At 36.1% G+C, this 26,201-nt stretch overlaps 1 protein-coding gene across 2 annotated transcripts in view; it reads right to left on the bottom strand.

Annotated features, from left to right (window-relative positions):
• Positions 1–26,201, bottom strand: part of UNC13C (unc-13 homolog C) — a 787,554-nt gene that overhangs the window by 82,386 nt on the left and 678,967 nt on the right. For both annotated transcript variants that reach the window (XM_054667546.2, XM_009429165.5), the window contains 2 exons: positions 15,585–15,673; positions 8,166–8,315 (listed from right to left, as the gene is read on the bottom strand). In XM_054667546.2, the coding sequence (XP_054523521.1) occupies positions 8,166–8,315; positions 15,585–15,673 (239 nt within the window). The remainder of the gene's footprint in view (positions 1–8,165; positions 8,316–15,584; positions 15,674–26,201) is intronic.

Here is a 26,201-nt window from a genome sequence, read left to right as displayed (position 1 = left end):
AAAGGCGTGTGACATGTGAGAGGCATATAGAGAGATTTTCAAGACACATTTTTATGTTAAAGTATTTATCCTAACACTGTGTATGTAAAAGCCCAATATATAAAAATATGTGAAAGCAACCTTCTCTGGATAAAGAGGAAGGTTGGGGACCACTGAGGCATGTATGTGGAACTCCAGCTCCTGTAATTTGAAAACTGTTTTTCAGGGGTACCATTTTTAGCTTGCTGGTGAGTATTTGGCATGGACATAGGGTAGAAAACAGCAGATGTGTCATGGCAGAATAACAAAGGCTATCCACAGAAAAATTCCTGGTGTGATTGGAGACACAACAACTCTGCCAATTTTGCTGCAGATGTACAATTTCCACTTTCCAAAGATCCAAGTCTAAGAATTAATCTTGTGTTTACGGTCAGCTCACATACTTGGCATGCTGACTAACCCTGCTTAGACTGGAACTAGAAGAATAGGAGTAAAATCATTGTCATGTGCGCAGCTCGTAGGATTTCTGCTAGTTAAAAATGCAGTTTACACCTCAATTTGTGAAGGGGTGAGGTCTTAGTGGAGAAAGTGCAACATAAAGAAGATGTTTTATTTAGAGAGGCTGCACAAAGACAAAAAGAGCTTATACATTCGCAATATAACATGATTTCTAAGGGAATTTTCTCAAACCACCTTGAAGACTTTCAAACCTCTATTGTTTATTTTAAATAATAGAAAATAATGGCGAACTAGCAAATGCCTCTTTAATTCAGTCTGAATTAATCAACTTGATAATGTAAGCTGAAAAGCATATATTTTAGAACCTGAGCTATCTAGATTGGCTAAATACAAAACTAATTAATCAGACAATTTTCAAATGCCATGTGTATTGGTTGGCAATAAAGATTTCCTGTCATATAATTAATCGCATTTTCATGAAAATTTACCTAGTTGTTTTCCCTCCCCTTGGAATGCCTGTCCATCATTTTCATATATCTAAACTTTATCCACCTTTAAATACCCAATCCAAATCAAATTTTTATTCATTCTTTGAAGTAGAAATAAATATTGTACTCATTATCACTTTACATCTTACGTTTATTTGTGTTCCTTTCTTATTTCTCCTCCTAAACTATTAGCTCCTTGAAAACAGAATCAATATCTGGCTTTTAAGCATCTCCCCTATGCAGTGGCTTTTAAGTTATGCATTCTGAATTAGCCCTGAGGATTTCTGCAATTCTCCGTGACATATTTCTTTCAAAAGTTTTAAATGTCTTTTACAAATGCTTAAAGCTCATAGATTATTTCCTAACTTTATATGTTATCTCTTTCCACCAATAATTAAAAGATATGACACATATGGTGACATAATTTTCTAATTATACTTTAGTAAGACTGAGTAAAAATAAGAATCAAAATGTACTGAAAATAAGAGTCAACCCATTTTATCTATTAGCCCCGTTTTATAGATGGTGAAATGGATTCAAAGTCACTCAGCTAATATAATAGTTGGAAGTACCAAGATTACTTAAAACTTTCTGTTATGTTCCACAACTTTGGCCACAGGACATAGAAAGCAAATAGTTTTGCTAATAATAAATAATACTTCTCCAAACTACTGATTGGACTTCTAAAAAACAGAAGGCATTCCAGTGAGAGGTTGAAGTGAATTGGGATCGCTTGGGCCTGCTATTCATCACCATCACATTCACAACCAATGTTGGGGTGTTTATAGTGATCCATTTCTGTGTTGTCCATAGAAAAGAGTCATATACTAAGATAAAAATGTCCAGAGAATGTATAGAAAATTATGTTGTAAAAGTGAAAGTCTACATTAATTAACTAAAGAAATGAGGAAAAGTATTTCTCCTTCTCTCTTTCTTTACTTCTTCCCTTTCCTCTCTCCTTTCTTCTGCTTTTCTTCTGCACCTACTTCCCTACCTACATCCTATTATCTACTTACCTATATACCTATCTTCTAGATATTTCCCCACAGAGAACAAAATATAAGGCTTAATTTTCCTACCAAATATTGACATTAAATAAATAACAACATTAGACTTATGTAGTAAGAAGGCAACCAAAGGTAAATGGAATTAAAACAGAAGTCATAGTATACAGAAGATATTTTCCTATGAGTTATTTCTTTTTTATCCTTACCTATTTAAATATTTTATAATTACGACTGTGGGAAAATTTAGATGGAAAGAAAAAGAAATGCACTGAATAAGTTTAATTACCTGGAAGAATATCCAACTTTTATTTCCCTTCCAACTCTTATTTAAATTCAGAAGGCACATGTGCAAATTTGTTACATGGGAAAATTGCATGCTGTGGGTGTTTGGTGTACAGATTATTTTGTCACCCAGGTAACAAGTATAGTACCCAATACGTAGTTTTTGATTCTCACCCTCCTCCCGCCCTCCACTCTTAAGTAGGCTCTAGTGTCTATTGTTCCCTTCTTTGTGCCTATTTGTACTCAGTGTTTAGCTCTCACTTATAAGTGAGAACATGCAGTATTTGGTTTCCTGTTCCCGTGTTAGTTCACAAAGGATAATGGCCTCCAGTTCCATCCATGTTGCCGCAGAGGTCATGATCTCATTCATTTTTATGGCTGTGTAGTATTCCATGATGTATATGTACCACATTTTCTTTATCCAGTCTACCATTGATGGGCTATTTAGGTTGATTCCTTGTCTTTGCTATTGTGAACAGTGCTGCAATGAACATATGCATGCATGTGTCTTTATGGTAGAACAATTTATATTCTTTGGATATATGCCCAGTAATGGAATTGCTGGGTTGAATGGAGGTTCTGTTTTAAGTTAGTTGAGAACTCTCCAAGCTGTTTTCCACAGTGGATGAATTAACTTACATTCCTACCAGCAGTGTATAAGCATTCCCTTTTCTACACAACCTCATCAGGATCTGTTATTTTTTAACTTTTTACTAATAGTCATCCTGATTGGTGTGAGATGGTATCTCATTGTGGCTTTGATTTTCATTTCTTCAATGATTAGTGATGTTCAGCATTTTTCTTTATGCTTGTTAGCTGCTTGTATTTCTTCTTTTGAGAAGTGTCTACTCATATGCTTTGCTCATTTTTAATGGGTTTTTTTTTTTTTTTGCTTGTTAATGTATTTAAGCTCCTTATAGAGTCTGGATATTAGACCACTGTCAGATACATAGTTTGCAAATATTTTCTCCTATTCTGTAAGATGTCTGTTTACTCTGACAATAGTTTCTTTTGCTCTGTAGAAGCTCTTTAATTAGTCCTATTTTTTGTTTTTAGTTTTTGTTGCAATTGCTTTTGGAATCTTCATCATAAAAACTGCCAGGGCCTATGTCCAGAATGGTTTTTCCTAGGTTTCTTCTAGGGTTTTATAGTTTTAGGTTTTACATTTAAATCTTTAATCCATCTTGAGTTGATTTTTGTATACACTGAAAGGAAAGGGTCCAGTTTTAATCTTCTGCATATGGCTAGCCAGTTATTCTAACACCATTTGTTGACTAGGAAGTTCTTTCCCTTCCTGCTTGTTTTTGTTGACTTTGTTGAAGATCGGATGGTTGTAGGTGTGTGGCTTTATTTCTGGGTTCTCTAATCTGTTTCATTGGTCTATGTGTCTGTTTTTGTACCAGTACCATGCTGTTTTGATTACTGTAGCTTTATGGTATAGTTTGAAGTCAGGTCCTGTGAGGCCTCTGGCTTTGTTCTTTTTGCTTAGGATTACTTTGACTATTCAGACTCTTTTTTGGTTCTAAATGAATTTTGAAATTTTTTTTTCTAATTCTGTGAAAAATATTGCTGGTAGTTTGATAGGAATAGGATTCAAACTGTAAATTGCTTTGGTAGTATAGCCATTTTAACAATATTGAGTCTTCCTATCCATGAGCATGGAATATTTTTCCATTTGTTTGTGTCATCTCTGATTTCTTTCAGCAATATTTTGTAATTCTTGTTCTAGAGAACTTTCACCTCTCTCATTAGCTGTATTTCTAGGGATTTTCTTGTATGTGTGTATGTGGCTATTGTGAATGGAACTGTGTTCTCGATTTGGCTCTCAGTTTGGATGCTGTTGGTGCATAGAAATACTACTGATTTTTGTATATTAATTTTGTATCCTGAAACTTTGCTAAAGTTGTTTATCAGATCTAGAATCTTTTGGGCAGAGACTATAGGGTTTTGTATGTATACGATCACATCATATGTGAACAGAGATTGACTTTCTCTCTTCCTATTTGGATGCCTTTTATTTATTTCTCTTGCCTGATTGCTTTGGTTAGGACTTCTAGTACTCTGTTGAATAGGAGCAGTGAGAGTGAGCATCCTTGTCTTGTTCTGGTTCTCAAGGGGAATGCTTCCAGCTTTTGCCCATTCAGTATGATGTTGGTTGTGGGTTTGTCATAGATGGTTCTTATTATTTTGAAGTGTGTTCCCTTAATGCCTAGTTTGTTGAGGGTTTTTAACATGAGGCGATGTTGAATTTTATTGAAAGCCTTTTCTGCATCTATTGAGATGATCATGTGGGTTTTGTATTTAGTTCTGTTTATGTGGTGAATCACATTTATTGATTTGCATCTGTTAAACCACCTTGCATCCTAGGAATAAATCCTACATGATAATCCTGAGATAGCTTTTTGATATGCTGCTGGGTTTGATCTGTTAGTATTTTGTTGAGGGTTTTTGCATCTATGTTCATCAAGATATTGACCTGAAGTTTTCTTTTTTTGTTGTGTCTTTGCCAGCTTTTAGTATCAGAATGATGCTGGCCTCATTGAATGAGTTGTGGAGTAGTACCTCCTCCTCAATTTTTGGAATAGTTTCAATAGGATTGGTACTAGCTCTTTTTTACGCATCTCATAAAATTTGGCTGTGAATCCATCTGCTCCAGGGCCTTTTCTGGTTGGTAGGCTTTTTTTTATTACTGATTCCATTTCAGAACTCATTATTGGTCTGTTCAGGGTTTCAATTTCTTCTTGGTTCAATCTGGGTAGTTTGTATGTTTCTGGGAATTTATTCATTTCTTTTAGGTTTTCCAGTTTGTGTGCATAGAGGTCTCTGTAATAGTCTCTGAGGGTTATCTGGATTTCTGTGGGGTCGGTGGTAATGCTCACTTTGTCATTTCTGATTGTGTTTATTTGAATCTTCTCACTTTTTCCCTTATTAGTCTAGCTAGTGGTCTACCAATCTTATTTATGCTTTCAAAAAACAAACTCTGTTTCATTGATCTTTTGTATGGTTTCTCATCTCTCAATCTGATTCAGTTCAACTGATTCTGGTGATTTTTCTTCTGCTGGCTTTTCGGTTGGTTTATGGTTTACTCTTGTTTTCCTAGCTTCTCTAGGTTGTTAAATTGATAATTTCTAACTTTTTGATCTGGATGTTGAGCACTATATACTTTTTTCTTACCACTGCTTTAGCTATGTCCCAGAGATTCTGGTATGTTTTACCTTTTATTTTACAATTTTCAAAGGATTACTTGATTTCTGTCTTAAATTCATTGTCAAAAGTCATTCAGGAGCAGAATGCTTAATTACCATGTAATTGTATAGTTTTGAGAGATCATCTTAGTATTAATTTCTAATTTTATTGTACTGTTGTTTGAGAGTATGGTTGGTATGATTTCAAATTTTTTGAATTCATTGACAATTGTTTTGTGGCTGATTGTGTGATTGATTTTAGAGTGTGTGCCAAGTGCAGATGAGGAGAATGTATATTCTGTTTTTGTTGGGTTGAGTATCCTGTAGATGTCTGTTAGATCCTTTTGGTCAAGTGTAGAGTTTAGGTCCTGAATATCTTTGTTAGTTTTCTGCCTCAGTGATCTGTCTCAGTGGGATGGTGATATTATTGTGTATTTATCTATGTCTTTTCATAGGTCTCTAAGAAATTGCTTTATAAATCCAGATACTCCAGTGTTAGGTGGATATGTGTGTAGGATAGCTAAGTCTTGTTGAATTGAACCCTTTATCATTATATAATGATATTGGGTTTTTTTTGGATCATTGTTTGTTAAAAGCCTATTTTGTCTGAAATTACAATAGCAACCCCTGCTCTTTTTTGTTTTCCATTTTTTAGGTAGATTTTTCTCCATCCCTTTACTTTGAGCCTATGGGTGTCATTGCATGTGAGATGAGTCTCTTAAAGACAGCTTCCTGCCTTTTAAGTGGGACATTTAGTCCATTTATATTCAAGGTTGATATTGATATGTGCGATTTTATCCTGTTGTTGTGTCTTTAGCTGGTTGTTATGCAGACTTGATTGTGTAGTTACTTTATAGTGTCTATAGTTGATATACTTAAGCGTATTTTTGTGTTGGCAGGTATTGATCTTTCATTTTCATGTTTAGCACTCCCTTAGGGACATCTTGAGAGGCAGGTCTAGGGTAACAAATTTCCTTTGCATTTGCTTGTCTGAAAAGGATATAATTTCTCCTATGCTTATAAAACTTAGTTTGGATACTAAGACTGCTGATTATATTAGGAAATTCTTATAGTGAGTTTTGCAGCTCCATCAGACCACTTTGATTCTTTCTTAAAATGGCTATTTTGTCTTTTAGCCCTTCTATCATTAGATTCCTTGGGTTCCTTGGATTGGCTTTTGACTTTCTCCTGAATTTTCATCTTTTTTCCTATCCAGATGCCAAATTCTTTATCTGTCATTTCAGCCACATCTGCCTGGTTAAGAACTATTGCTGGGTAGCTAGTGTGGTTGTCTGGAGGTAGTAAGACACTCTGGCTTTTTGAGTTGCCAGAGTTCTCATGCTGGTTCTTTCTCATCTGCATGGGCTAATGTTCCTTTAATCTTTTAAGTTGCTGTTGTTCGAATAGTGTTTTTTTGCTTTTATATTCTTTCATGCCTTTGAGGCTTTGAGGATTTGACTGTGGTATACATTGGGTTCAGTCAAAGTCAACTGGCTTCATTTCTGGAAGATTTCAGGGGGCCGAGGCTTAACTTGGCATTCCTGGATTGCATGCCCTAACCCTGGGGCCTGGTACCAGGCCCATTACTTTGTTTTCTGTCTCCTCAACGATAAGCACCTGCTGCACCAGGAAGGTGTTCCTGGTCTTCTGGTAACAACAGTCTGATGGAGAGTGCTGGCCAAAGCACTTTGCTGGGGCAATGGCTGGTGGCAGCGATGCAGTGGTGTTTACGTGTGCTGGTGGCAGCAGCAGCACAGTGGGGTGACTGTTGTCCTTGTCTTTAAAGAAAGACATTGTAATTTTTCTTTTATTTAAATCTTGGTCCTTTTGATATTAGTTTGCCACAACAATAATAAATGAGATTATGTAAACTAACATATATGACACTGGTCCCTTGGTAGGCATTCAAAATTATTATTCACTTTTCTCTTCTACATTCAGTTCTGGTTTTGAGTATCACTGTTCAAGAAATCATGTTTCTGGTTGCTTTAGATCAATGATTCCCAATCCCAACTGTGGACACATTACAAAATGTAGGTGCTCTGACCCTGCCTCAAACTTACTAAATTAGAACTTCTAAGAGTAGGAACAGAACAAAAACCTTAAAAACAAACAGAGCAACCAACCAAACTTTCAGGTTAAGGATTTGTCTTAGTCAGTCATAATGGCCTGCATTCCCATGCACTCCCACCACTATTAAACTGTAATCTCCATGGTATCAGGGACTTCGGCTTTCTTTTTCTTCACTGTCCAGTGTGTAGAATATGGTTTGATACAGGTGAGCACTCAATAAATCGTTATTGGAGGTTGGGTCAGGCAGCTATCTGCTTGCCTCTGAGCTAAGTTAATTCTAGTCATATTTGTGCTATTCTCTTTTTCATCAGGTTTCTGACATGAAATCAGCTATTCTGGACTCAGCTCAGTCTTTCTCTATGTCCAGGAGGATTGAAAACAATATGGTATCCAAGGAACATGAAGTTCTAAATCTTTCTCTGCCTCAGAACAGCAACCTCCTTAGTTATAAAATTTATTTCCCCTCCTTCTTTCCTTTCTTGTACAAAGTCATTCCTAATTTATTTTTATCTAGTAATCAATTAAAGGTATGTTGCTCTTTAATGAATTTATTTATTTATCTTTGAATTCATTTATTTCTATAGAAAGACTTTTAATGCTACCTTACACAGAGGAAATCAATGTTTTCTTAAAGCCTTACAAGTCAAATTTAGGGCAATAAGTAAAGAGAAAACTGGGCAAAAAAAACTTACGTTTTGTCCAAAAAATCCATAAGAGATCTTAACACAATCTCTGCATCCATTGCTGCACTGTTCTTATTAGATGTGGTGTTTCCATTTGCTCTCATTTGGTTTAGTTCGAAACTCATCTGTTTTATACACTCTTCAATTATAACCTGGAAACTAAAAATAAAGAATATAAATTCTAGAATATAAGAATACATTTTGCCTGAGCCTGTTTCAATTTCACCCTGAGGATTTTGATCTGTTTCAACTGGTGTGAATTCCCCTGCTCATGAGTTTTCGAATTCACTGTTTAACTGCAAAAATTTTTGTTGCAATGAAAGCTTACGTGTAATACTTATAAGTAAGGCAGATAAAAGTGCTGTTCTTCAGGTTGAATTAATTTGAGTGGAGGTTCATTCAGTCCCCACCTCTGATAGTCACAGTTGAGATGTTCCTCTGAGCACGGTTTGGGAAAATGACTGCTCTAAAAAGACTCTTGCAGTATTTGGTTTTCTGTTCATGTGTTAGTTTGCTAATGATAACGGCCTCCAACTCCATCCATGTCCCTGCAAAGGACATGATGTTGTTCCTTTTTTTGGCTGAATAGTATTTCATGGTGTATATGTACCGTAGTTTCTTTATCCAGTCTAGGGTTGATGGGCATTTAGGTTGATGCCATACTTTGCTATTGTGAATAGTGTTGCAATGAGCATATGCATGCATGTGTCTTTATGGTAGAATGATTTATATTCCTTTGAGTATATACCCAGTAATGGGATTCCTGGGTCAAATGGTATTTCTGTCTTTAGGTCTTTGAGGAATTGCCACACTGTCTTCCACAATGGAGCTAAATGATGAGAACGCATGGACACGTGGAGGGGAACAACTCACAGTGGGGTCTATTGGAGGGCAGAGGGTGGGAAGAGGGAGAGGATCAGGAAAAACAACTAATGGGTAGTAGGCTTAATAGCTGGATGATGTATTATAATGTGTATAACAAACCCCTGTGACACAAGTTTACCTATGTAACAAACCTGCACATATACCCCTGAACATAACATAAAAGTTAAAAGAAAAATGAAGTACTGCCACTGCCACCATATAAATCAACCATATGCTTAAAAGCATTGTGCTAAGTAAAGAAGCCAGTCACAAAAGACCACATATTGTATGACTCAATTTATATAAAATATCCAGAATAGGCAAATCCATAGAGACAGAAAGGAGATTAGTGGTTTTCTAGGGCTGGAAAGGAGAGTGGAATGGGATTTATTGCTAATGGGTATGGGGTTTCTTTTTTGTGGTGATATCAGTGTTCTAAAGTTAGATTTTGGTGAGAGTTGCACAATTCCGTGAATATGCTAGAAACCACTCACCTGCGTATTTGAAATGGGAGAATTTTATGGTATGTGAATTATATTTCAATAAAATTTGTTGTTAAAAAAAAAAAAGAAACACTCTTGGCATCTGGACACACCTTCTTCATTTGGATTCTGTGACTCCACACCTTCTTGGCTTTCCTCTGACCACACAGGCTGCTCCTTCTCAACTGCCTGACCTCTAACCATTGGAGTAAGGTTGCCATATTTATCAAATGAAAGCACTGGACACCGAGTTAAATTTGAATTTCAGACAGTGAATAGTTTTAGTACAAACATGGCCATGTAATATCTGTAACACAATTATACTAAAAATTATTCCTTATGTATCTAAAATTCAAGTTTAACTGAGGGTGTTCTGTATTTTGTTTGGAAATCCTACACTGTGATCCTCTGGGCTTTATCCTTGGACCACTTCACTTCTCCATCAGCAGTCACTTTCTTGGCAATCACATCTAGTCCCATGGCTTCCATAGCATCTATATACTGGTGGTTCTCAAATTCACATCTGCAGACCTGACTTCTAACCCAAACTCCAGACTATTTTATTTAACTGCCCATGCAATCTTTCCACTTCAAAGTCTGATGAGTTTCTCATACTCAACATCCAACCTATCAGCAAAATGTATCCTAAATCCAAGGATTTATTATTACTTCCCAAAATGCCACTATAGACCCCTTTACCATCCTCCCACTTGAACCTGTGCAATAATTTCCTAAATTGTTTCGGTTCAACCCTCTACAGATAGCCTTTTAAAATAAAAACCAGATCATGTTCCTCCTTTGCTAAAAATCTTCAATAGTTTCCAACTCCACTTAGAAAAAACTCTAGTTGTATTTGACAGACTGAAAGCCCAGCATAATCTGGCGCTGGCAATCTCGCTGATCTCATTTCTTGCCACTCTTCCTTCTGTTTCATTGCACCAGCCACAACAGACCTCCTGGTGTTCTTAGAATTCTCTGAGGACACTCTTATCTCATGGCCACTGTTATATTCCCTCTGCCATGGAAGGAAATTCTCATAGCTCTCTTGGTCCCTCATTTATTTCAGGCATATATCAAATATCACTTCAGAGAAATCTTCCTTGTTCACTCAAGCGTTCCCATCCATCTCTGTTCCCTTATTGTTCTTTTTTTCTCAATGGCATTCTTCATTATATGACATACTGCATAATTTAATTTATTTGCTTATTGCCTGTTTCCCTCCCTAGAATGTAAGCCCCATGAGAGCAGGAATTTTGTTTTGTTCAGTGCTGCATGCCCATACCATGGCACAGGATGCCATGCTTGGCACAAAGAGGTTGTGCAGGAAATATTGGGACAGTAGTTAAAACTGCTGCATTATATACTTGAAATTTGCTAAGAGGACAGATCTTAATGTTCTCAGCACACACACATGCACACAGACAAACACACAAATGGCAACTCCATGAAGGTGATAGATACGTCAATTATCTGGAATGTGGCGATCATTTTATAATGGATATGTATATCAAAACAAAGTTGTATACCTTAAATATACATAATTTTTACATGGTAATTATAGCTCAATAAAGCTATTAAAAAGGAAATATGTGTTGAATGCATCAATGGACCATCTCCTTCCACCTACCTCTATTGCCTCACCCACTCTAAGGATTTAAGTGTCACGAAGAGCAATATTTCGTATTGCTTTTTTCATTCTGTATATCCCCTACACCAGTTTTGATGGTTCTTACCTAAGTAAGCATGGCAAGTAGTAAGATATTCAAATCTTGGAGACTGTTAGCATCACCACCATTCCTCTATATTGTCTGCTATTTTCATGTTTCCAACAATAGGAGTAATAATAACAAATGTGTGGGCAGGCAAGAAAAACTACTTAGGAGAATGAAGATCAATGAAAGCTTGGAAAATGGTCAAATGATTGAAATGGTAATGAGGAGAAGGAGGGAATTCATTTTAGTATTGCAGTCAAGTCAATCCCACTCCTCTCCTCCTCCACACACAATGATGATACAGTTAGTATTTGAGAGGTATCCAAGTGCATAAATTCCTCAGATTTTAAATAGAAGTTTAGGAATGTTCACTATATAATGCTTTTATTAAATAAAATATACACACTTATTTATTCATGCATACATTCTCCACATATTTACTAAACTATTATGTGCCAATCACTGTTCTAGGTGCTGAAGGTATATCAATGAACAGAACAGGCACAGTGTTTTGTTCTTAGAGCAAATATGAGAACTTTTATTTTAGAATTTACATTATGGAAATATTTTAGTTGACCTCTTGTTAAGTATTTCATTTCTCTAGTTTTTGGTTTTCCATATTTGGTTTTCCATATACATATTTCCATGCTTAATACGGAAAAATTTTAATAAATGTTAAATTATCACAACTTGGATGTTTTTCTTGCTTCTGGGCCTTTAACAGCAGGGTTATACATACACATGTTCATAATTTTGTGTACATATTCAAGGCCTGATTCCACTTCTACCATCATGTTTGATCTGTCCCCATTTTTGGCTCCTGAATTCTTGGATTTCTTTACTGTTGACAACACCATTCTTGCCCCTCTGGGCTTGGCATTTACATTTGGTTCCTTGATCCTTGCATCTCAGCTGGCCCCTTTGAATTTGTCTCATTTCTTGGCTCTCTGCATATTTATCTGCTTTAAAGGAACATTCTCTTCCAAGCTGTCATCCAAGAGAGTCTAAATCCTTGATTATTTCACTTTTATCTGACTGAAGCTGCCTTTGCACTTTTGTCAGGTAGAGGTTGCAAGAGATGGTGGGGAAAATGAGGAAGGGGATGTTGTTTGTGGTGGAGTGTGTATTGAATCAAAGTAAAGGTAGTAGATACTTGGGGCAATAGAAAAGGAAGGCAAATCATGTTGAAAATATTTTGAACTAGTTGATTTACCACTGGGTCATCAATGATCCTGCTGGCTGTACTCAAAATCACCTTTGAAATGACTACTTTCTTTTGCACTGATTTTCGAATCAGTGCATTGGGGTGGGGAGATAGACTGATTTTGCGCTGATTTTCTTTTGCACTGATTTTCACATTAGAGCATTGGGGTGGGGGGATAGACTGGACAAGGGGTGTGACAGTTATGTTCCTATTATGTGAAATTTATTTATGCTCCTATTATGTGAAAAAATAGAAAAAGAATAGACTAGAAAAAGAAAAATAGAAAAAGAAAAGGTTTTAAAAAAGCCTGTATTAACTGGTTTGAATAAAAGTAGTGCCAGGAAATAATTACAGATTTTCTGAGCACCCAAGGAGCCACACACTCACAAAATAATGCCTATGAAATATTCCTGAATTTTTTTGTTTGCTTAATCTAGCCAGCCTCTAGTACTAAAGGTGTTGGTTAATAAGAAAAAAAAAAAAAAAAAGGAACAAACCAAAAACCAAACTGCAAAACATGTGTAAGCAGAAACCCTAGTGGCACACCCTTTGAAAGTTTTAAGACCATCTTCAAGTTACTGTTGAGGTTATATCACTTAGTCTCAGTTCCCAGGTAGGTGCCCTGTGAGCATGTCAGGATTCCACAAATGTGTGGTTTGGCTCAGCTCTGACTTTACAGCAAAGACATCCTAACAGCTGCATATAGTAGAATTATTTAATTATGAGTTTTAATAACATAAAATCAAGTGGGTTTTTACAATTAATTATGCACTTAATTCTAAAACTCTACACTGCCAATTTAGACCTTAAGAAGAGTAGGTTCAGACTAAAATTGTGCATTGTGACTTCACAGCATGATCACATTGATTACTGTAGACTTTTCTACCCTGACAGTATAATATAGACCTGATTGGTAGTGTGAGGAATAAAGCCACAGCAACATAGCAACAAGGATATAATAATTATATTTTTTATTAGGAAAGCATGACATGTAGCCCATTTATTCCAATAGTCCTAATAAACCCTAATTGAACAGAGTACTAAATTCTTTCCTATATTTAAAAAATCAATAATAAATGGATTCTGGGTAGCCGCAGGTTTTACTGTTTAGGCTAAAATAGCTGGCTTCATACAAATAAAGCTCTTCAAGTGTCCTCCTAAGGATACTACTCCTTCTTTCATAACTGTGGTTTATCCAGATACCTTTCGAATCAGAAAACATATTCTAGCCTTTATAACCTGAATATTCCACCTCCCCAAACAAAACAAAAAGCACTTATCATCAGAATGATTTAGATATTTTACAGAAAATAATTTAAATATACTTTACTTATATTCTAGTTTCTACTCTGTTTAGTCATCTTATTTTCCATAAAGTTCTGAACAACTCTAGCTATTCCTGACCTCTTTTTTTTCCTCCCCCTAACCTTGCTAAATAATCTCTAATGTTGCCTCTGTGACTGAAGGCAACAGTCTTTCTGCTAACCCCATGTTAATTTGCAACTAGAACAAAGAGAGACACACCTGAAATGGCTCAGCAAAGGCCTCTTCATCTCTCAGTGTCACCCCAAGTCAGAGCCAATGAACCCTACATCTCTGGAACAATCTATGTTTCTCCAACTTCAGGTAAACAGAACCTTGAAATTGCTGACTAACATCCCGATGAAGTAGGCAGGATCATCGAATCAGCTAACAACACTGCAGAGGCAGAATGACTACCCTTGGCTCAACACAGCAAGGCTGCTCTGGCTCAGCAGCTGAGCCCTGAAGGTGAGTTCCATGAAGACAAGGCCACCCTGCTTAAGGAAGTTACGGACACACCTCTGATAATGAAGAGAAGGCTAAGTGGGAGATTATTCTTCACTCTGCTTTATTCCTACATCTAAGAAGAAAAGTATGATGCTTTCAGAGTCTTTTGTTTTTCTTATTTAAAAAATGGCATAACTAATTGATAAATGTTTATTAATAGTGGATCTTTCTAAAACACAACAACAGGTGATGAATGGTGGCCAGAGATAGTCCCTACCTGAAGAGAGCAATCTTTTTTTTTTTTTTTTTTTTTTCTAGACGGAGTCTCTGTTGCCCAGGCTGGAGTGCAGTGGTGCGATCTCGGCTCACTGCAAGCTCCACCTCCAGGGTTCACACCATTCTCCTGCCTCAGCCTCCTGAGTAACTGGGACTACAGGAGCCCGTCACCACGCCTGGCTCCTTTTTTGTTTGTTTGTTTTATATTTTTAGTAGAGACGGGGTTTCACTGTATTAGCCAGGATGGTCTCGATCTCCTGACCTCGTGATCCACCTGCCTTAGCCTCCCAAAGTGCTGGGATTACAGGCATAAGCCACCGCACCCGGCCCTGAAGAGCAATCTTTATAGTCTCTTTTGAAAATTGAACACATAGTTTAAAATAATACATCAGCTATTGAACTCATATTTAAAGCAAATTCTATATTAATGAACCTCTTAAAAAATATATTTTCTTTCCTAGCTATTTTAACATTTTGATGAGGTGATAGCTTTTTCCTACAGAACTGAAGTGAAATTTAACTGGGGTGAACTTATCTTTCTTTAGATTCATATCACAGATAAAGCCAGTTTTAACAAACATTTAAAATATATAGATATATCAATAGTTTCCAAACTCCTTCCCATGGGGTAGTTGTATTCAGATTGCTAGGCCCTAAAACCAAGAATCCTGACAATTTGGTATAGGGTTGTTGATCCAGCTATACTGACGGCAACCACACTGATATGCATGGTATGAATACAACTCATACTTCTTATATATGTGAAGTTTTTCTCTTTTCTTCCCTCCCTGTCTTTAGTCTTTCAATAGCCAGTCACCCAGCTCTAAACACTAGAACTGCATATAGGTGTGAGATATGGTTTCTGTCCTGAGTGTGGGAAATAGACAGGTAAAACAAAACTCTGAGGATAGTGTTATAGGTGTTATCCGACCGAAGGATGCACAGAGTTCTAGGGAGTGCATAGCGAGATAGCACTATTAGATTGTGGGGTCATAACAGATGTTTCAGAGAAAATGACATTTAGATTGGGTCTTGAAGTTAAGTAGATTTAGTCAGTCAGAGGAAACAGCATTGAAGGCAAGAATATCATGAACTGACACCTAATTATCTAATTTAGATAATGACAACAGAGGCCACTTACCTTTCACCATAAGTGACGCTGAGCTCATCCAGGACCCCACTGAGCTTAACCTGAAGTTCTTTTAGAATAGTACTAGCTTCAGAATCTAGCTGCAGAGAGACCATAAACAATATTACTTTGGAGTTTTGAGAAAGCATGCCTCTGTTTTGCTTACAAGCATTTTGATTATTATATGGTAACTTTCAACAACATGTAAGCTTTTTTCTCTTCTTTTTTTTTTTTTTTTTCTTGGTCTTTGAAATCAAATCTAAACATTTAGGAAACTTTAAAGAAACCAAGGGGTTCTCATATACAAAAAATTGTTTGAAATGCAGGGCATGCATACAAGTAACAGCTAGATAACAAAGCCTTTGTTGGTTATAGCAATGAGATGCAAGGCATGACAAAAATATCCTCCAGAACATGATAATTCTGTAATTTAGAAAACCTGTTATACTTCAGCTGAATATATGTGTTGCTTCAAAATTTATTTAAATCTTAAATATCCCTGTAAATAAATAGGCACATTAAGAATAAAAGTTGTTAAAAATTAACTTTTGAATATTGTGTTGTGCATTATTTAAAGGTGTTTTCATATTTCCCCAACTTTGGAATTAAGAGTAATAGGATAGACAAGGTATCCAAGCACGCCCATGTTTTTCTGGAGACGATAGGCCTGACTTTTCTTACTGGTTGCTAATTTACAGCTGAAAGTTCAGGATAATAGATCTATTGTATCAAGCAGAGAGAAATTCACGTAAATAGCAATCTGAAATATTCTCTGAAATTGGAATGTGACTCTTTCTTTCTTTCTACCTTTAGAAATTTAGTTTCCTACCATTAATATCATTAGTTCTTGCCCAAGCTGATCTACTATTGAAAAGAAGAGGACAGGATAAAGCCAAGTTTGGGGAGTAAAACAAATTAAAGCATGACTTAGTATAAGTAAGAGAATCTAAGAATGCCAACTAAATATAGGACCTAATATCAGTTTAAACTCCTGGGAGCCGATACAGAACCAAGAAGTATCCCTATGAGTGTGCATTGGACATAAGTCCTATAATCCTCCAAGACTACTTTCTGATACTAAGGAACTGTTAGGAAGAAGAATTATTTACATATCTCTGCAGCTGGGTAGCTCTAAGTTGTACTGATGTGACTAAAAACATTGGAATGAAAATCAAATATTGCATTTGGCATTTGAGACTTTATTAATTATATCAAACCAATCCTTTATATCAGTTTTAACTCAAATCCGCGTAACTTTCAGGATTGGTTAGCTTCTGCCCTCTATCAGAGGCAATGTGATTTTTCTGGACTCCTTGTATCTTTTTTCTGCTGTCTCAGTAATCAGTTATGGTGACAGCTCTTGTCCAGACACACAGGCTACCATAACAGATAGAGACTTCTATAAGAGTGAGAAAATTAACATATCTGTGAGCTTCATACTTTCCAGAGTTCTATTCAACTATAACCAGTTGCAGGGAAGTAATTCAGAAAGACAATTAGATAGTACATACTTATTTTAAAAAGACTTAAAATATGGATAATGAATTTAATCACAATTTGCCTAACAAAGTATAACTCCCTAACCCCTAACCAAGAAAACATATGTGGATTTTCCACTCCAATCCTAAGGAATCATGCAGGCTGAATTTTTTTAAAATGATATTTTCTTGTTATTGTGCTAATAACAATTTTACCTTGATTTCATTTGATAAAAATGTTGGGGAAGAGGGAATGAGAGATGAGTTCTCCCATGTGGCTTTCTTCAGGCTCTCCACTTCTTGCTCACATGGGTGGTAGTTCCCCACCTATACCTCTACCACCTCCACCACTTCCAACGGAATCGCTCTGAAAGCAGCATTTCCTTCAGGAAATGGGGGTTGCTTCTTATTTAAAATGTGTTTTGGTTTCCATATTAGTTTAATATACACACTGAGGTAATTTGTTCACATTGAGGTAGGATTATCACCAGATAAGCCCTTCAAAGTCATACAGAAATGGCTACATAGGTCACTTGCACAAAATTATGCTATTTTCTTATAGAATTATTTTAGTCCACCTTAGGTATTTGGTGAATAGATATTTCTTATCAAATAATTATTACTTGACAACCTAAAACTGCCAGACTACAGTGATTTGAACATTGGATGACAATTTTAATTTCTGGATACATAGGTATGTTTCTAAGCAGGTGCAGACGGAATGTCTCTGCTATGTAACCAGTCCCTCCCACAAAAGGAAAAGTTTTAGTTTCAGTTAAGTATTTAACGTTTACATGATCTGAATCATACCATTAAAACAGGCAAAGCAATTCTGAGGCCAATGTACATGGCTCTTCAAATTGCAGATCTTTTTCAATAATGAGCATAATGGACATAATTATCATACTCATCTAATAATAAAACAATCTCTTTAGGTAGCAAAACTACCAGTTTTTGAGTTCTTCTGCATTACTCTATGTGTCCAAATTGAGGACATTTTTCTTACTCCTACAAATTTTGTAAAATTTTAAGAAATAATAGATTGGGAGCTGAGAGCTCATTGCCTGAATTATCAATAGCATATTTTTAAAATTATTGGGTACCTTGTAAAGGTAAAAGGCAATCTAATCTTTTTTCAAAGATTTAAACCTTATCCTAGTTATATAAGTAATATAACATCAAAATTATCTTGAATCTTTTTGTATTGTTATTTAGAGTTATTGTTAAAAGCAAAAATTAAGAGGGAAAGAACAGAAAAATTTCGAATATTCATAAGTCACAGTGTATTCTAAAGTAGAAACTCAATTAGCATGTGTATGAACAACTTAATTGGTTGGCTGGCTAAAAAAATAAAGTTTCTATGTAATGAGGAATATACACAATGAAAATTTAAGGATTTTGAGTCAAATTCTGAATTTAAAATAAAGTTTTCAAGACAGATTTAATTCCCCACTCTACGAAGGGCTTGGGAATTTCAAAATCTAGGCTGCCAAAGTATGGTTCAGATGATCAGAATAAACTATAATCCCACATAGGTATTAACTGAGTTTTACACCATTGAGGTATTTTATACCACTGAGCTGTGGTAATAGATATAACTTGTCTGGGAGAGCCAGCTAGTAGGCAAGACTTTTTTTTGTTGTTGTTGTTGTTTTGTTTTGTTTTTGAGACAGAATCTCGCTCTGTTGCCCAGGCTGGAGTGCAGTGGCCCGATCTTGGCTCACTGCAACCTCCACCTCCTGGGTTTAAGCAATTCTCCTGCCTCACCCTCCAGAGTAGCTGGGATTACAGGCACCTGCCACCATGTCCAGCTATTTTTTTTTTTTTTGTACTTTTAGTAGAGATGGGGTTTCACCATGTTGACCAGGCTGGTCTTGAACTCCTGACCTCAGGTAATCCACCTGCCTTGGCCTCCCAAAGTGCTGGGATTACAGGCGTGAGCCACCGCGCCTGGCCAGAAAGACATCTTTTAAGTTATTTTCCTTCATCTTAAGTTATTTTCCTTAAGGCTTACTTTTCCTTTTTCTTTAAAAGGTAATTCACTTATCTCCTTTTGCAAATTTTCGCTCAAGTGTAGCTAGCCCTAGGCAGTTAGTAGATCTAGCCTCTACACTGACTATGCTCTTTACTATAACTGTGTATGCAGTGTTCTCTCTAAATGCTCTCTTATAAATCTACCTCTTCCATAGAACTTGTTCATACTTTTCTATCCTGGGTATCTGTCCCAGTGTCCTGCATGCATGGGCATTCACCACATGTTGAGGAAGGAAGTGAGGATAGACAGAAGAATAAAAATTCCCTCACAGAAGCAGTCCTATATCATCTTCATCTCCTTGGACTGATACCTTGCATTAACTATGAATAGGATATTTTGCCCTTGAAATCTTTCATTCCTTAGAAACCATATATTCCAGAGTTATCAAGTTAATCCTGATTTCAAATATCTATCTCATTGCCAGACCATGTCAGGTGTTTCCCTGCTATTTGTTTGGTTCAGAAGAATGGTTACCATACCCACACTACATGTTTGTTTGTTTTCCAGAAAAGATTATTTCCCTAGAGGTCTAAAGAAAATACATGTTATATATTCTCTTACAGCAGCAATTGTTAAACTGACCCTCAAGCTCTTGCTAGAGTTACAAGCAATGAGTTGCAAAGTCATTTAAAAGTCATTTAAACTCGTCAGATAGCTCAATATAAACTCTTGAAAAATAGACTTTGCATGGAAGAAATTAAAGATCTTTAGTGTGAATTTTATTTCTTCTCCACAGTCTTTATTACTATCTCATTTCCTTCATTTCCTACAGGCTACAAAGCTATCTTTCCTGTGTTCAGCTCATCAGTGTTATCGGTTTGTTATTTTCTGTAAAGAAGTGCAAATCAGGAAGGAAGGTAACTTCCTGGCCATCTCACCAGGGGCCAAAATTTAATCATTCTGGTGGGTTTCATACTCTCCAATATTTTTGCATTAAAACATTAATAAATAAAAATTTCACCTCTAGTTCCATGAAAAAGCCTTATTTCCAAGAAAAATGCTGTTTAACTGGCACTCTTGGTTCCTTCTTTCGGATTTTGTTCCATCAATTATCTCTTTCCCTTTTCATTCCCTCTACCATTAATTTTATTACCCCATCCTATAAATATGCTCAAGTAACATTTATGTTAAAATAAACAACAGACAATGAAAGAGAAGCCAAACTTATTTGGAACTACATTCTCATTGACATCTAGCCAATATCCTTCCTTCTTTTGATCTTCAGACTGCTTACAACAGTGTCAGACTTGTTGACTCCACATCCTTTTCTCCTAAACATTCATTAGTTCTCTGCAATGTGGCTTGCTTCTGTTACAGATATGCCACTGACGTGTTTCCATATGGTCACCAATGATTTCTTAATTTCAAGGACCTTATTTATCTTAGCCTTCATTCATACTGTTGTTTGCTCTGTTTCCCAAGGTCCTTCCCTGCTTCTCTAACTGCCTGTGATTTGTCTGTCTTCTGTTAACTTTCCTCTTCTGTATATCCCTGAAATATTAGTGTCCTTCAATTCTCCTTTTTCAATCTTCTTTTCTTTTTACTCTGTACTCCCCTTGAGCAATTAAATTCATGCCCATGGCTTCAATTATCACCCATATGCTAAGGGCCCCAAATCTATTATCAACATTCTTAACAGCATGCCTGAGAATCATGTCTATATTTCCAAGTCCCTAGTAAACTTCCACTTTGATGGCTCATACATACTTCAGCTGTAGCATATCAAAGCACAACTTATTACCATTCTTAATTTATTTATCTTCTTATTTCCTCTGATTTGGTTAATGGCCTACAATTGTTTAAGGCAGAAATGTGAAAGTCATCTTTGACTTCTGTTTTCTTCCCTCCATATTTACTTCCATACCAAATATGATTGGTGATATCTCTGAAATGTTTTATCCACCTGTCTTTTCCTCTTCACTTCCAGATTCTGAATTTTTCTCCTCTAGCCCACTGTAATCATCTACACATTGTGTTCCTATTTCCTGTTTCCCCCCTTCATCCTCCTAACTGGTGTAATAAACCCAAATATGATCATGACACTGGCGTATCATCCTTCAAGCTGGCTTTCCACCAGGGAATTGCTTCAAGCAACTTCTCACAATCTTATCTGGGCTCTTGCTTTTTTTATTTTTTCTTTTTAAAAGATCATTTTCCTTCAAATCTTCCACTTGACCGGAATCTTTTCATCTTATAGGGTCTACTTCAACTTAAAATATATGACTGAGAATTCAGCAAAAATTCCCTAGTGAATCTAGAAGTAGGGTACTTTCCTGGAAATGCCCTAAATCACTTCATAAGCCTGTGGTGTCAGCATGAATACTGTGGTTTGTTGTCAGAAGTAAAAGAATACATGGTCCTCTCTACTGGAAACAAATGTGCCCAGCTCTAACCATACTACCCTGTTTTTTGTTTCGTTTTAAAATGCCTCTTAAGGAGAAACTCCAAGAACTTACATGACAATTTTGAGACAGACTATGGCATTTTCTTTATCCTATTCAGATTCGCATGAATGTTATACTAGAGGTATCAGTTGTATAAATTCATGTTTCTAACTTCTGGGTTTCAAAAAGTTGAACATCAATAGCTGTCTCCCATCCTAATTAAAGAGAGTATGCAGTAAATCCAACTGTCACTGTGCTTCAAATCAACAAAATGCCTTTGAGATATGTTAAATGAGGTTCTTCAGTCTAGACAACTGAAGGAAAAAAAAAGATTGCCTTACCTTTTATAATTCACTCAATATAGTTCTGAGTTAGTGAATATAAGGAATTTTGGCTTTTTCTGTTTCTATGAATTGTTTTCCTTTAAATTACACCTTCAGGCTTTATATGAGTGATGTGACATTCTTTTCTCTTATACATTTTTTCCCTTCTCACCTACAACACATACACTATTCCTCTACTTCATGGATTGCTAACATGTGGATTGTCCTTATAATGACAGAAATTTAGGGAAAAAAAAGAATTTCTGAAATCACATAGTTCAACTTCCTCGTTGTTTCCAAATGGGTAAAACCAAAGCACAGATAATGTGTTATGCTTTTGGAGCCACATGGGGACTGAAGAGCTGCATTCTTAGAAGCTATTTCCTCTGAAGAAATTCTCTTCTGAAAATGTTCATTAAAAAAACAGGAATCCCTGTTTTATAACAATGGGAAAGGAATTTAGGGCTTATATGTTGCATCTATTGGCTAAGTGTGAAAATGGACTGGGTAGGGATAAGTTAGGAATAGAATCAACGAGACACTTTATGTTTAGAATTTTGTTCTGCCCTTTTCCCCTGACCTACTCTGTCTGACCCATTTGGCTGTTTCTTCACATTCCTGCATGTGTTATAAACCACTGCTCAGCGATGTGAATATAGTCCACCAAGTCAACTGAATTCAGGACCTGTTGACCATCAAGTTCTGGGGACAGAGTGTTCTCTGTGAGCCATTATCTCAGGGTGTCTGAGGACTATTCTGCTTAGTAGGGCAAAAAAGAGAATTGACTGGGTTAAAGAAGTTAAATTTTACCAGTAATGGCATTGGTTTATGGTTTGTTAAAGCAGGCATGAGCAACTGAAGGTGATCACAACAAGATAATGAAATAGATTTATTATAGAAGATGGCAGTTAAAGTGAAGCCTTCTCCCTCTCCTTCCTTGCTGGGGCATGTGTCCTTTCTCCTTAAGTTTTCTTAAGGTTCAGAGAGAGGTGAGTTTAAAAAGAGACTTGGCAGTATATGAGTAACCCTGTGAGCTCTCTTAAATGCTCTGGGAAATGAGGTTAACAAGCATCACCTGCCTCGGTCTGTATTTCATTTTGACATGGCTCGCCAACCAAAAAACCTTTCAACCTCCTCAGCAGCACCTTTTCTTAATTTCACAAGCTTAGCAGTTAGCTAAACTTTATGTGGTAGTAGTGCTAAATTATTAAACATATTTATTAAATCGCTTCAATATAATTTGCTTTATTGGCCCTTATTATTCTCTTAATTTTCCATTAAGTTCAATTTATTAAATCTAATTGCAGAGATGGTTAGGAGGAGAAAGAAACCAGGCAGTCTGTGCATGTTGCCAGAATAAAAGGCCAGCACTTCAAATATTCAATTCTCTTTATTATCTGGGGCTATGAGGCTATAACTGGTTGCTTTTACTGACGTCAGCCAAATTACATTTCCCTTTTTACCTCTATTTATACAACAAGAGGTGAGGTTTGAGTTTATTTCTGAATTGTTGCAGGATAAGTTATAACAATTAAAACTTTCATCTGAAGGATATCTTCACGTTTAGGAGTGTCCTTGTTGTTTTTCTCTCACAAACCTTATCTCTTTAATTGCTCTGATTCCCCTAAAAACTTCTAAGTTCTTTGAGGGTGGGGTCTGTATCTTAGTAATTAATGTATCTCCAGTTCCTAGTAAAATTTACAGCTCATAACAAGTGCTCAGCAAATAAATATTTGTTGAATGAATTAGTGAAGGAGTAAATTCTGTCATCATATTCAGTGTGCTCAGATCTTTTTTTCATACAGCAGTCAGCCCCAAGGGGAAGAGATGCTTACAGAGGTGGAGAAAGACGTGGAACAGCTGGCTTCTGAATATCCTTCAGTAAGTGCTAAAAGGCATCTCTAGTCTAATTATGTTTTACCAAGTCCCTTACACCTTGTAATCTCCTTGAGGCCCCAGGCATTAAAAAATGTTTTTATTTTGTACCCCAATTTCTGCCCACCTGCAGATAAACTACATGTAAATAGGCAACAATGGATATTCTAACTAAATAAGAAGAACTTTTCAAATTGCTTTAGAAAACAGTTTTAGAACTGAAAGATATAATGTGACAATTTGAAATTGTCTATTTTATTATCTAATATATACTTTATAATTTAGTCTATATTTTGTAATTCCTGAAAATATGAGAACAGTAGATTCTTATTAATTTATTAACTAGTAACTTATATTTCTATATTAAGAAGAAAAGGCGAGACAGATTAGAAACCTGAATGTAAAATTTGGCCTCTGTTAACTATAACACCATTTTTTATAAGATTACATATAAAATTCAAGCATAAAGGCCAGAATCTTAAAAAACTGCAAGAATTTTGTATATGATTGCAAATTGACTACCTTTATTTTGGGACTATCCTATTCTTTTATACAAATACTTGCCTGCACTCTTGCATGCTGTTCCAATTTCCATACAAACACCTTGAATCTCAGGTGTTCTTAAGATTCAAAACACAGAAAGGCTGGTCAGGACTGGTGTACAAATAAGAAAAACGGGTATTCTGTGTTATTTTCTAATTATCTGATTCGTTTTTTTTTTTTTTTTTTTTTTGAGACAGCATCTCACTCCGTTATCCAGGCTGGAGTGCCGTGGTGCGATCTCTGCTCACTGCAACCTCCGCCTCTAGGGTTCAAGTGATTCTCCTGCTTCAGCCTCCTGAGTAGCTGGGATTACAGGCGCCCACCACCATGCCTGGCTAATTTTTGGTATTTTTAGTAGAAACAGGATTTTGCCATGTTAGGCTGATCTCGAACTCTTGACCTCAGGTGATCCACCCACTTTGGCCTCCCAAAGTGCTGGGATTACAGGAACGAGCTACCACACCTGGCCTGATTCTTTTTCGGAAAGCATATAGCAGTAATTCTCAAAGCATGGTCCCCAGACCAGTAGCATCAGCATCACCCAGAGATTCCTTAGAAATGCAAATCACCTGGCCCTGCCCCAAACGTACTGAATCACATACACTGGGGGTAGAGTTCAGTGATGTGTGTTTTTCATAAACTCATCAGGTAGTTCTGATGCGTGCTGAAGTTCAAGAAGAACTACTGGCATGGAGTATTATTTCCTTTGAAGCTCTGATCTTTCATCTCCTGTTGCCTCAGCACGTATAAAGTTGAGAGGCTAGTGGCAAGTGAAAAATGATGATGATTAATGTTTTTCCTTCCTGGTCTAGGGTTGCTTAGCTAATGACTTGGTCCATGTGGCTAATAGGTATTACAATGAATTTCAATGAGCTACATACACACACTTTTGGGCAGTCAGATGCAATTTCTAGTTGACACATCAAATTTGTCATTAAAAATTAAAAGCGACATAGATATACATCTCTGAAATAAAAGGATAATTTAGTTGACCATTACAATATCCATATTTTTAAAATGATGGGGTTATGGTCCAGATTCCTTGGCTCTATTCTGCTTGGACTTATGTGAAGTTACTCTCATGGGAAATTTTACCACCATGATATGACACAGAAGAGTCAATCCTTTTTTGAGTCATAACAATACAAATAGCATTATCATTATACCTAATGGAGCTGCCTGTGGTCAACAGATGAAAATAATTTAGCTGAACAAACGAACCCTCCTTTTTCCCTAAATGTCTTAACAACGGCTAACTACAATTTGAAGTAACATCAACAGTTAGTGGGCTTATGGATAACTACGGAGTCCAGCATTTAAAACGACTACACCAATAAAATATTGTGAAGGATTAATGCACCTTCTAAATCAATGATCATAATACAAGTTCTTTAGAGTTTCAAAATCCATATCTTATAACTTCCTGAAAAGAAATTAAATTTTGGATTTTTTTCATATACCTGTATATATTAGATTACAAATTAATGATAAGTCCTTTTCATGGGCTGCAGCAATGGGTTTTTGTTACAAAATGAATACAAGCTAAGTAATTATTTGCAATTGATAGATAATAAATTATATTCATGAAATAATTAAGCTATTAACATAATGTAACCTAACGTAATCACTCACCAATGAATGAAAATTATTACATGGCACCCTGATAATCATTTTGTTGTTATTGTGTTATAAAGGGACAGGTAATATTATATGGGGATTGTAGTGCAAATTAACTTGTAGCTCTAGTACATCTATAACATGGGTTGGCTATTTTATTTGTTTTAGTATAGTGATTCCCAAAACTCTATCCACATAAAAAATCACCAGAGGTGCTTTTTAAAAAAACAGACTCTGTACTCCATTCCTAAAGGTTAGTTTTTCTTCATGGTTTGTGAGTTTTTTTTTATATATTCTCTAGAGGAATCAGAGATGTTATGCCAAAACATGCCCCTGATTTGTATGCAGAGAAGTGTGTTGGAAAATCACTTTAT

The sequence above is a fragment of the Pan troglodytes genome, chromosome 16, assembly GCF_028858775.2.
Source record: "Pan troglodytes isolate AG18354 chromosome 16, NHGRI_mPanTro3-v2.0_pri, whole genome shotgun sequence".
Lineage (NCBI taxonomy): Eukaryota > Metazoa > Chordata > Mammalia > Primates > Hominidae > Pan > Pan troglodytes.
The sequence above is the reverse complement of the archived record's forward strand: the minus strand, read 5'-3'. Positions and strand labels throughout refer to the sequence as shown.